The 13,843-nt window shown below is 37.5% G+C and overlaps 1 protein-coding gene across 1 annotated transcript in view; it reads left to right on the top strand.

The window, feature by feature from the left end:
- The window catches only part of mcph1 (microcephalin 1), a 53,406-nt gene extending 40,245 nt beyond the window's left edge, over positions 1–13,161 (top strand). The window contains exons 14-15 of the mRNA XM_088934102.1: positions 12,430–12,667; positions 13,109–13,161. Coding sequence (XP_088790228.1) covers positions 12,430–12,667; positions 13,109–13,161 — 291 coding nt within the window. The remainder of the gene's footprint in view (positions 1–12,429; positions 12,668–13,108) is intronic.
- The last annotated feature ends 682 nt before the right edge of the window (positions 13,162–13,843 follow it).

Below are 13,843 nucleotides of genomic sequence, written 5' to 3' on the forward strand. Positions count from 1 at the left end.
GTAGCTCTAACCCCTCCCACAGCCTTGTCACTTCTCATTCTAAAGGAGGGGGTCACCAACAGACAACAGTTATGTCGGAGTAGTGTCGTCTCCCTCATGCTGCGAAGAGCAGACCAGTCGTTTGGGAGTAAATAGACCAATTAGAGGCTTCCCGTTGCAACCCCTGAATGCCAGTTCTGTTGGAGATTGAATCCTAGACATAAGGAAGAAAAAACTAACAAGCATTTTCCTGGGGACTGGTATCCAGAGTACATCCTGGTTGTGTCTGCATATTTCCAACACACCCTGCAGTCGCAGATATCTGTGTATCTCTTGCCGTGAACTGTGAGCGGGAAGCTTTTTTTCACTTAACCACAAAAGCAGAGGCATTTGTTTAAGTGGGGGGGGTCTCTGAGCTGTCACTCACTCTATTCAGAGTTCTACAGCTGAATTCTTCGGTCGCATTAGCTCCGATTTCCTGCTTTTTCAGTGCCGGTCTGTGGTGGCTGTTTCTGGAATTTGTTATAGAAAATAGTCTGTTTACAGAAGGAGAGAGTAGCCAGCTCAGGAATCAGAAGGCATTAAAAAAGCTTGCCTCTTTGCCTTATGTCGTTTTACTTGATGCCAAGCCTCTCAATAGCCTAAAATAGCCGTTTCTAATCCGTTCACATGGACCTCTGTGGTCATAGTAGGTTTGCCCCTCTCCTCTGGGATAGCTGCTTTTTTAACATCAGACACTAATTATTTACATTTAGGGATTTGTATGGGCTTCCTGTGGAGATTGATTTCTCAATCAGGGAATTCTACGGATTTTCTCGGATTGCAAGGGGAGAACCAAGCAGCTGACGATGGACCTTAAAGGAATCCAGTCAGCACGTAGAAAACATGACCTGCATGCAGTTCTAGTGCGGGGAACAGTCCGCAGTGTTCCTGGTGAAGGAGCGTGCTGTGTATGTCTGGTCTTGTGTATTAAAATGTAGGGCAATTTGCTGGCAGATAATGTTGTTTCCTCTACTTCCCACCTTATATTTTGGAGGATGTTCCTCAGGTCAAGGCCTTGTTCCTTACATCCTGTAGGGTTGCCATTTGGTGCTGCTTGGTTTGCTGTCAAAATCAGTTTACAAATTACGGTTAGAAGCACATCAATATATTACTAGCACACATAAACAGCCTTTTTTATTCATTACCCATTTACCTAAACAATGGAGATTATTCCGTTAATGTTCATGATCATTTTAATTCCATTTTATTTTTTCTTCTTTATGATAAAGCTGCTCTTCATCCTGAATCTGAGGTATTTATTGAGGTATATGTCAAACCTACCGACAAAAAGATCTTAACGTTCTTTGACAGGAAAGCTGGTTTCCTCTTCACCTGATAATGGTGTCATTTGCTGTAATAGCAGGCTTCTGCGTGTCTGAAACCTGAAATACACCATAAAGAAAGTCCATGTGTTCACTGCTGTACAGCTGCTTTCCATTACTACTGAAAGATTAAGAGCTTCCTCTTTATTCACTTGTTCAGAGCCTTTTGGTTTGTGACAACTACAGACAATGAACTCACTACCATTGATAAGAAATACGAAGTCAAGCTTTCTTTAATCAATTTGTGTAAAATTTACAGGTCTATTTGCAATGGCTTACACTTAACTTTTCTCAACATGCACTTGCTAAGTCTGTGAATTTCTTTGCCTGTTTTAGAAGGCAACTAAAACTGTTAGCAGCTGTTTTGCAAAATTATTATTACCTTTGTTCACCTATCCTCATTTGTGTTCATTTCGTTTTATAGATGTTGCATTAATAACTGGCATAGCCTTATACTCTCACAGCCTGTCATAAAGCATGACTGCTGTGATACATTAACGTACTTCTACATGGGATTAGAAAAATACTATCACCTCATGTGCAGTGCTGAATCAGAAAGTACCAGGCACCCCCTGCTATTACACTGAGGTGCTGTATCTTGCTTACTCATGGTCCCTGTTAAAGGGCTACAGATATGTATGTGATGCAGCCTTGGTCATTTTACTGCAGATAAGTCAAGAATTTTGATCTGTGTAACAAGTCAGTCTATATAAAATTAGAAATGCACTGCATATCCTCCTTCTGACATCTGTGAGGAATAGGAAAAGCATTTCCTCTAAAAAGGGAATAATAGTTTGGGATTTTATGCAGTCGTAAAGAGGCAATAGTTACTGGTACAGCACACTCAAATGTTTGTTGTGTCAATAGAAAAGTTATGCATTCAATAATGTCAATCTTTTCAAGTGTATGCAGAATTGCAGAAATTTGACTGATATTGAAAAAGTTGAATACAAAGTCATGTTTATTTTTGTAAGCCCCAGCAGTGGTCCTCTGCTTTTCTGCTCTGGGGGGTTCATGTTATAAATGTCCTGTGCACAAAATCTGGTTTCTTAAGACATGTCTCAAGAATACATAATGTTCCCTTTATCTTTCTTAGAAGAGTATGACTCTTGCTGTATTCTGTATATAAAACTGAAGGGTTCAGGGATAAGATGAGGCTCAAGTTCTCTGAAGTAAGTAGAAAAGTCACAAACGTTGCTAGGAAACATGTGCAGAAAGCCATATTTGTAGTACATGGAGGAGATTTTCTTCTTGGCTTCTGTACAAGGGCTCAATTTTTTTCAGCAAGCCCCTAGACTTTGTGCTTGACCTGTATCATACAGATTGCCAACTCAAATCACTTGAAGTCCATTTAGCAACTGGTTGTTTTCCACTCCCACATGAAGGAAAGCCCTCTGTATGTTACTTTTTGGTTCTTTAATGGTCCGATTGGTGCCAAGCTACGTTCAGAAGGAAACGAAAAGCTTTGGGGAGCAAAGAAAGCCGAGCCACAGAAAGCAAGTACTAAACCAAGAAATCAGTAAAAGCTCCAAATGAATTAGAAAAAAACGCTTTCTGAAAAGCTAAATGTATACTACTGTATGATGTTGCAAACTTTAGGCTTGAGACATACTTTGTAACTTGTGAACAGCTCAAATTGTATTTCCCTTTTTTCCAACAATCACACTGTTTAAAAGCGAAATAGATGTTTTAATATGAAATAAATGTATATGAAAATGTTAAATTTGTATATATGTGCTGCCTTTACATGCTTTTTAGTGCATAGCATAACTGTTGTACTTTAAACCCTTTTGTTTTATATTTGATGCTGTGTGGAATGATGACTTTATATCAGTAATTGGGTGATTATAGTAAAATTATTCTTAATATGCTTACAATGGTAAATAATTGTTGATTTAAGCAGTACTTTCATTAAGTGTTTTCTATGCATGGCTGGTATATATTAACCTTTTGGGCTAATGTATGAAAGGCTGTGTCTGGTTTCTGATGTAGAGGCAAAGGTCATACATTATACAGCCTGACGAGACAATGGTCCCATTTGTGTAAGTTTAATTTTTTTATTCTCTGGTGAAGAAAACATTGTAATTGAAAGAGATAAGTTAGACACAGACATTTTTATGCTCAGCATATGTAAAAAGCAGTACACCCAGTGTCTGGAAATATATTTGTCATACTTGTAATTCAAGTTTCATTATTGGCAATAACTCTGGTTAACTTGAGTGTTATAGAGCTGCTTTCAGAAAACTCAGCTATTATGTTGCTTTTAAACAATTATTAAACAATTAAATAGTTTCAAAACAGTTTCACTTGCTAAACATTTGCAACATAAGAAACACTTGAATTCTGGTGCACATTTAATACTTATTTTTGAGGTGACTGGTATCCAGTTACTTTAGGACTCTCCTGACAAAACTATTATGAAACATTTTTACTGACCCTCTAAAAACCTTCATCTCGGGTTTTACTTTTGATGTCAGAACTGGTAGCCTATTACTCAGGCTGTTTTCAGATATTGGAACTGAAATAGTCTATCAAAGAGTAGACTTCAGAGAGAAAACATTTGTTTGCAGGGAAATAAATGTGCTAGGAGGATGTTTTGTCACAATCCCTAAGGATCTTTCATATTTTTCACAACCATGAATCTTCCTATAGTTTCGACCTCTGATTTCAAACTTCCCCCTGAGCACCTGAGAACACACATTACACACAGTTTTGTCTAAGTGTAGTTTTGTTTATTTATTCTTTTCTTTTTAGTTGTTTTGCATATGAAATGAATTGCATCAGTAAAGTGAACTGTGTCTTTCCTTCCTGTACAATTACACAAATTGAGCACCTGATTGCAACAGAAAGTTTTTGTATTTAATTATTACTGTTGAGAGGAAATTATTTCAGTACAACCAGAACATTGATTCGAATTACAGTATAACAGAAAATAATTGTGAATTGTGTTTTTGTGACTTTCCAACCTACATACTAGTTTCACATAATACATTTAAACTCTAAAACAAGTCAAGAAAATGCAGAAATTAAAATGTCTTTTTTTAAATCTACTTTGGTCTGGCGCCTTTGGTACTAATTCAGCTATCTATTTTGATAATCTCAATCATGTTGTGTGTAGTTAATTGAAGCATTGTGTTTAAGAATTGTATGTTACTCACAGAAAAACACTGAATTGGAATAATTAATGGAAACACCTGAGAAGAATTACACCATATAATTCAATATAGTATCACCTGAGTGCCTTTAAATTTGTTTTCTACTTGCTTCTTTAAAACAAAATCATATGTTCAACATCCTGCATATGATAAATTGTATTGGTGTGTCAAATGCACCAGCCAGCATACCTTTAGAAAAAGGCACTGAAATTTTCAAAAATATGTTGATTCCTTCCCAGAATCATCAGTTGTTTGAAGTAGACAAATGGTTTCTCAAACACTACAAAGCACCCCTTGCATGTGGAAAAAAGAAACAAACCTGGTAACAATCTAAAACACTCTGCCTCAAACTGTCATCATGTTAAATGTGATTTGTGTTCTCAAACAAACTTGGTGGCATTTTTCAAATCCATCTCGCATCCAGTTAAACATTTTATAATGCCTGTCTGCATATGATTTGGTGAAGGGAGAATTTTTCATTAGTGATACTTGAAGTTGCTATTCTACATCAATATTATATACAGTAAATCTTTGTACATTTCTGCACATACATTTATAACACAATAAAAGTAAACACTTTCACAACTTCCTTTTTACTGCTTTTTCAATTTAAAGAAGAGAAAACTAGAGATCGATCCCAGTATTTTAAGTTGTGCATTTTTCTAGATATAATTTCTAAACAAGTAAAATTTATATTCTACAAGACGTTTATATTTTAGAATATCACTGATTAAAGTTCCACAAGTACTGGAGCTACAGGAAGTGATGCAATAAGTTATTTGTGAAGAAAATGTAACTTGCTTGGCACTGACGAAGAGAGGAAAATCATGTAATTGCAAAGAACAACATGCAAAATCTAGCACTAGCTCAGGTGCTTGTTGAATCATCCTGTGTTCGATGTGCTCCAGTTGTTTGCACATGAGCCTGTTCGAGCTTATTGGAGAGTAGGAGAAGGAAGGAAATTACACACTGATCTATTTTAAGTGGAATGAATAACATCCAGAGCTGTCTTTTTAATGTCCCATCGTGGCTAATTATTAAACTGTTTGTCAAAGCAGGTGTTCAAGAGAGATTCATCCTGTTTGACGTTTTATGAACTCTGGGTGTCTCTGATAGCTGTTCACCCCAGGCAGAGAAACATCCGTTAATGCTGATTCAATAACTGATAGCACAGTTTTGTCATATATAAATGCACATGCACACAAGCAAATGTTTCCACCGCTTTTCTCAATATGTTTGGGCGTATTTTTCAGAACACAAAATTGTTTTTTCCAGCATAACGTTTGCCTTTATAACACAATATGGTTATACATGGTGTATGCACATTTTAAAGGGAATATTGGAATCAGAACTTGAATTCTCAAACAGAGCACTTTTATGGGACATATAAGTCAAATGTCTGCAAAGACTGCAAGAACAATAAATAAAACGTTTAATTCAAGCCCCCCCCAGAAGCTTCCTCTCGGTGGACTGTATCTTTACGAATACATCCTTGCTGACTTCACCAGCCAACTTACCAGTTCAGGGCCGTGAGGGAGCCGGAGCCTGTCCCGGCAAGGCAGGGTGCACACCAGTCACACACACAGAACAGCTGTTTTAAATTTGTCACCCACTAGAAGAATTGCAGTCACTATGTGTTATATTTCCCTTCTGTTTGAATGTTATGTATTTTAAGTCTTAATGGCTCCTGTAATTATTCATATCGCTACAATATAAAAAAAAAACATGCCATTGCAGCTCCACAGATTGTTTGCTAAGCATTAAGAGTGTCATTTTATACTAAAATGAATAGTTGTTCACCAGGGTATAAAGTGGAATTTTTGCCTTAAAGAATATAGACATTTTGTAAAGAAATTAGAAGTGTGGCACTTTTTCTCCAAAATTCAGAACACTAACAAATCCAAGGAAAAATTAAAATGAGATGTGATAGAAAAGATACAGTAGTAAAAGTTATTCTACATTGTAATGTACATAAGTTGGAAATAAATCTTAGGGCCCAGTGGTATTCTATCAGTTGTACTGAAGGAAACAAGGATTCGTAATTCATTAATCCTGAATTAATGAATTAGGGAAACTCTTTCAGAAATTTCTCAAGATAGTGCTAATACCCATTGACTTGAATATTGCTATTCCATCTCTAAAAGGAATGACGATACTGAGTAAAGCAATTACAGACCAAAAAATCCTACTTCTATTACTTGCAAGGTTATGAAAATAAGAACTAGAGGATCATCGATATGGCAGTAAGATTCTAAAGGATAATCAACCTTGCCTTACTAATTTGTTAGAGTTCTTTGAATAAACAACACAAATAACTGATATAAATAAGGCATATGATATGGTATATTTAGATTTTCATAAATCATTTAATAAAGCTCCTCATAAAGTAATTCAAAATAATGTAGGCAAGAATAAGATATGGTTAATAGACAGGAAACAGAAAGTAAAGCAAATTGGGGTGATATGATTTCTGGAGTTCCACAGGGATATTTATAAGAGCTCTTACACTGCTTTTCTTCATTTATATCAGTGACCTAGATCCTAGTATAGTTATATTATAGATTAGTGATGTTAACAGATTATACCAAAACAGGAGTGTTGGATTAAGGAAATGCAGAGAGATTTAGAGACACTAAGTTACTAATAACAGGAGGTATTTCTTTACATAGGGGGTTGTGGGAGCAGGGAACAAGCTACCCAGCCATGTTGTTGATATCCTGTTTTTGCTCCATGGAAGAGCTGGATTAGCTCCTAAATTAGCTAGTCGCACTTAGCTACTAAAAGTATTAGCTATTGAAAAGCAGATAATGTATAAAATGTGTTTTGGGGGTTTTGCAGAAATAGTCCAAACCAAAAGATCACTGCACATTGATTCTCATTCCCCTTCTCTCTGTTAGCTACAACAGCTTTAACACTGGCAGTTTCTGACTCTGTTACAGTGCTGAGTAAATGAGTGTGAAAAAAGGATTGTTTGACGAGAATATTAATTCCTATCTACAGCTTTGTTAGCATAAGCAAACAAGCTGCATAGAAATGTTGGAATGTTTGCATTTGCCTCCTCTGTCAGTCACTCTGCAGACAAAGAGGTACATAAGACGGTGTATACCATTATCAAGCACAGTTTGAATACATTTTTACAGCTGGTATTTCCACAGAAAAACGGTTTGAAAGTACCCTGGATCAGAATGAGATTAACATCTCATCTGATTGCCTATCAAGTAGTTTTACACAGCCAAGTTATAACTATTCTGAAGACAGGTAGGCAAGACATGGCTACCAGTAATCTGTTTGCACTGTTATACAAGCAGCCCATTACTGCATGACACATAGGCCAAGATCCATAGCATCCTTATGTTTGCAAGATGCTAGCATGGCATAAGATAAAGAACAACGCAGACATACCACACTCTTCTACTACTCTGTAAAGAGGTTTATATATGTAATGCGGTTATTTGAGTCCTTTTCAATTAAACAAATGGGTTACGATTTTTCTTCTCTGCTCCATTTTAAAATTATTTAAATTAAACAGTAGCCTTGGGGTTCCTATTTTTCAACAAAGACCCCAAGAACTAGAAAATATACCATAGAAGACCATCTGTAATCTTGGAGTAGCTGTTTTGTTACAATGAAGTATAAATGGCTTGAGATACCTCAGCTTTATTTATCTACAGGCTCAGAATGTAGTATATAGAGATCTTTCATATTAGTATATTATAATGTACCTTGATTTCTCTGACTTTCACAGCCTTTTAAACAATTTACCAGAAATGTTTAATATTTGAATATTTGATTAGATTTCCAAGGTTAAAACATCAAGGGCATGTACAGTACCTAAAATTACAGTCTGATGCTGTAAGCTATTTTATCAACTGGAAAATTCAATAGCTTCTGTTCTATTGAGCAAGAAAACAAGTTAGCAGCTCTGTTTAGTGCCTGATATGGATATTTCTAAAACATTTAGAATGTATTCATATTACATAACAGTTCCTGAATAGTATAAACAAATCTGACAAAATAATACTGGAGGTGAATTGCATGCATTTGCATGAAAGGATGTACATGTAAAATCAGTACGTGCCAAGCTATGCTAAAAGCAGAAATCCTTGGCAGACTGGGCTAATTTCCTGTCATTGCCTTTGTCGTCAAATGTGTGGATCAAGACCCATACTGCCACAGTATTTTTTAAAATATTTCTGGAACAGCGGTTCATTGTGACATGGCATAACTAATGTGAACTTCTGTGACATCAAATAAAAACTTATTTTCACAGCTGTGTGTCTCACAAATGTTGCACTTATATAAAAAAGCAACATTCTCAACATTCTCACCGCTTTAATATAAGGGAGCAGGCACAGGGCTTGATTCTGGAATTGTTTTCAGTACAATTCACCCAGAATGTATTGACATCTTTTTAGTTATTGTACACTATTTTAGGGTTTTTTTCCAGTGGTGTATCTTGTTCACTCACTGGTCGAAATATTTGGAGACCTCATCAAATACCGTCTTGAGTGTCTTCATACGGCACGGACAATTGGAGCAGGATGTGGCCTGTGTTGCAGAAGGCAGTGGAACATCCATCCACCCATATTGTAACTGTTTCATCCAGAATGATGGGGGAGCCAGAGCCTCTCACGGCAAGCAATGGGTGCAAGGCGGGGCACATTCTAGACAGGACGCCAGCCCATCGCAGGGCAGACAGACACATACACACACTTTCCTCAGACGTCAATTAACCTACAGTACCAGTATGTTTTTGGACGGTGGGAGGAAACCCAAGCAAACATGCAGAGAACATACAGTCCAAACTCCACGCACATACAGTAGCACCCCAGGTCCATGTTAAAGTCAGGGCCCAAGTGCTGTGAGGCAGCAAAACTGACCACCGCTCCACCAGGCTGGCTTCCAGTGGAACATTTACAGCCCAATCCTGTGCCATTCTGCTTTCAGGACTGTCCTCAGCTGAGGTTGTGATGAGAATAAAGGCATACAGGATCCCCAGTAGGATTGAGATCTGGAATTGTTCTGGCCAATGAAGGCGAGGGAAGGCTTTATCATGGCCCTAAAGCCAGCTATACATTGCCGGCGCCGAGAAAACCAATATGTTAGCTGGTTCCTAATATTTTGACCTTCTTGCAATACTTCATGGCACAGTGTTTATTGCGTGTTTTTAAGCCTTTTATGTCCACTCTTGTTTTGTCCTTCTGAACCTTAATTATTCCTTTTCAAAGAGCTTTGCCAGGAAAGGAAGCCATACATTTTTAAAGCAAGTTTTCTGGCATCCGTTCAAGACAAAGCAGATTGTCCCTTTCAGGCTTGCTGCTGACCCACAACGGACACTGATTTGTTTTCCAAGTTTTTATGGAGTCTAGCGCTAAACACAGCAGTCGAAGATGGAGCACAATGCCAGAAAGAAGAACGCACTGAACCCCCAGCTAACACTGAAAGCAATCATGCATGGAAAGAAATTTGGTGCTCTACAGTTTCAGGAGCTTTAACAAGGAGAAAAGAAAGTTATTGTGCTTAATCTTTGATGTATTGCTAAGAGCAGCCACAAACTGTGAGCATGTCAGCCAGTGTTCATAAGCCTTCTGTCATTTTATAATTCCCAGGACAATTAAGTTCCCATCGCTCACTTTGCATGGAAAGCCAGAAGAAGTCTTATGTAAATGGGAAACTGGCACAGTAATACTATTGGGCTTCCTGGAGCTCTTCAGTTCAAACTGTTATTTCTGTTTACAATAAATGTGCTATATTTGCACAGGTGAGTTCTGATACGTTTAAAATAAGGCTTATTTAAGTTTCATTCTTTGGGTGAATATATTTAAATTAAAATATTATCAATTTCCCTCATAGGATGATGGAACTTGAATTGAATAGTGAATTGGGCTTATATAGCACAACTATTTTTTCAACGCCTCCTTTTTTGATTTGATATGCAGAATATATCCTCATGTTTTTCAGTATTTTACAAGATATTGACTCTACTACATCTTTGTATTTACTTCAGTCCCATATCCCGTCACTCTGTAGAGTGTGTAGAGTTCTTCATGAGAGATGGTGGTGTATAGTGAAGTCTAGCACTGTTTTAGTCTTGGCTAATAAGACACAGGTTATAAAAATGATAAATCTCTTTTTTCCTTTCATTTTAGAAACAAGATAGCTTAAAATGGGTAGGCAAAAAATTTCCGTTTCACTTAAAAGCTTTGGATTTTGTTGTGAACTTGGCTTTCATGTTCAGAAGGGTGGGTCACGGACAGTCCTAGTTAATCAAAACAAACTTAAACAAAAACGTGATACACAGCTGTGTGTACTTTCCAAAAGTGCGATTCCAGCTGATAACTCAAGGAAGGAGGCCTTCAATATATTTAGTTAAATATCCTTCATGGGTTGGATTAAACAGCTACAGCGACTTGCAAGTACAGTAGTTCTCAAATAAAGGCCCCCCTTCAGAGTGAAGGTTGGACAGTATTATCCCGAAATGACCAGTAAAGGTATGGCCTTAGTTCTGAGGCAGTTGAGACCGCAGCTGGCCAGTGGTCTGGTGGACTTTAGTCAGCGAGGGTATCCTTGGCCCGACCCCTGTGGCCTGGCAGTTACGAGCTGCTCCTGTTCTCCAGTCCACAAGACAAAGGCTGTGTGCACTGTGGGGCTCCCAGAGTGGTAAAACACAGACAAGTCTATACTGCACATTTCACAGAAAAACACATCTGCTTTTTCTTTTAGCCTACCTGTGCAGGTAAAACTGCAATTACAATTTGAAAAGATATGAAAACAAAACTTTTTCATATCTGCATGAAAATTTCTGCATGCACACATCCAAGGATAAGCTTAGAAGGGCGCTCAGATCTTCAGTGATGCGATGTGGCTCAAGAGGTTTTGCTTGAATGGCCTTGGAGGCACCTAATGTCATGGTATTGCCATTGTGGAAGGCATCCATAACCTGATGAAGCCTTGACAAGTGTAAGGAAGTACACGGGACTATGATAAAAAATAAAATACCCACCCGCCACCAACTGTGAAGCTTAATCGCTGAAAAAGTTGCATATTTACTTACTGACTTACCTTTTTGTGTAATACAGTTACAAGGTTTCAGGATTTAAAAAATACAGGAAAGATGCACCTCCATCCACTGTTATGATATTATACTATTAGACTTGTGATACAAATGGATGAAAGTGATATTTACAGATCACAGTGGGATCTTTAATGAATACAAGTAGTCAATTTAGCATCTTTTGTGAAGGACAGCACCTCCTACGGTACAGAATACCACTTTGTGGTGTGGCTGGGAATTTCTGGTCAAGAGGAAAGTGTGCCACCTACTGGTCTGCTAACAGCACTAACAACAGGGGCTAATTGGGATTCTGAATGTTTCTGTCACTTTTTCCACCCTGGCCTGAATTGGAGTTATTGTTTTTGTCTAAGAATATTTGAAAAGCAATGAAGTATTTCCCATAAAGCAGTGGAAATGTCAAGACCAACACAGTTGTATATTTCTGTAAATCCTTTAGAATTTATATTTAATATATTTATATTTAATATTCTTGTCCCTCTTTGTTTCTTTATTTTCATTGACCGAGGGACAGAGAGATGACTCTTTTAAAAAAATGTTTTTTTGTTTGTGTTTTTCAGCCATAACTGTAATACTGCTTACAAGTTACATTTTCAATGTTGTGACTGGGTAATTCTGTTCTCTCAGAGCTTAAGCCCAGACTCAATTACAGTCCTCCTGATGCATAAGATAAACCTATACAACACGTCTTCACCAAGAGCGTTAGTGTCCTGGAAAAAGAGGTTCAGAGGTTCAGTGACAGCTAGTGACACCTAATTTCACACTTTCTTTTCTCTCGCTGGTATTTGCTTTTCCATTGGAGGAAAGTATATAGCCTGCAAGCCTGAAAGGTCCCTTCCTTTCTCTCTTTGGCACCCAGATCTGCAGATTGCAACAGCACCTGTCAGCGGGCGAGCATCAGCAGGACCTGTTCGCGAGGCAGCCAGTGATGTTCGTCTCCCCGCTGAGTCAGCCGCCCTGCGGGAGACTGGCTGAGCTCATCCTGCTGTGTGGAGGGAAGGTGTGCAAAACGGTCCGGCAGGCTGGAATCTGCATCGGCCACCACAAGGGCAAGACGGCTCCCGGGACCCACTGTTTGTCTGAGCAGTGGGTACTAGGTAAGGCACTTCCACAAAGAGCTATATACTTGAACTGTTGCTAAAACTTCCGTTTGGAGGACCGGGTTGTGGAGCACACTTTCAGAAAGGAGAATATTCTGGATAAATGAGCAGTATGTCCACTAGGGGCACTGTTGCAAAGGCTATCTAATATTCTGGCACGTGGACTAAAGTTTTAAGCTATTTGCTTTGAGGTCTAGAATTGCTTTAGCAGTATGAAATCCTGCATTGTCCATTATCTGTACTGTGCAGGAACGAAGGTGCTGTTCCTGAACTCACTGCCATTTTATCTTGCATTTAAATCCTGCAGTACATAACATGTTCTTTAGGATAACTCAAGCAAAGAGTATCCCAGTAATAGTATAGTATTATTCACTTATATCTCATGTATGCAATATTTGACTAAATGTTGTTGCTCAAAACATATTTTTCCACTTTCAGACTGTATAACACATCTCAAGCAGTTTCCATATGAAAACTATCTCCTGGAATAGAAGGACCATTTCTTCAGTACATGATTGTAGATTTCTTTGTCCTCTGGAACATTCTGTTTTGCTTTTGAAACTTTTTAATTTTATAATAGCACAATAAACAGTTTTTAATTATTGTTAGGAAATTTAAATTAATATTTTCAGCACTGGAAAAACATTTGGTGTGTATATTTTCAATAAAATGTTTTACAAAAAAAGTTCAGTTTCTGTATGTTTGTTATATAGCACTTTGTTGACAGTGGTCAGAGCTGTAATAATACATTTCCACACGAAAGCTTCTACCCACAGTCATCACTCTTTCATTCTGTTTACTAGTTTGCCTTAAACGCACAATACTTAATCACAAGAGGTGTTCAGTAGAGTATTAGTTTAAATAAGTGAACAATCTCCATATTGTCACATACACTACATCACGAAATAGTGATTTAAAGTAGTAATAATGGATACATCACAAAAAAGGGTACTTTTGTAATTAATCACTAAAGATAAGCAACTGTTTTTAAGCATTTGATGAATGGGTATATAGTGGTTCAAAGAAAAATGTCTCCTTTTGATGACATTATTAGCACAATCAATGAAAATATAAAACCCATTATCATCACATGATGAATATGCAAAGGAAAGGATGTTTTTGTACACATGAAAATGCATCATGAATTGATCAATTTCTGAAAAGTGAATCAAA

Source organism: Atractosteus spatula, chromosome 15 (genome assembly GCF_055471065.1).
Source record: "Atractosteus spatula isolate fAtrSpa1 chromosome 15, fAtrSpa1.hap1, whole genome shotgun sequence".
NCBI lineage: Eukaryota > Metazoa > Chordata > Actinopteri > Semionotiformes > Lepisosteidae > Atractosteus > Atractosteus spatula.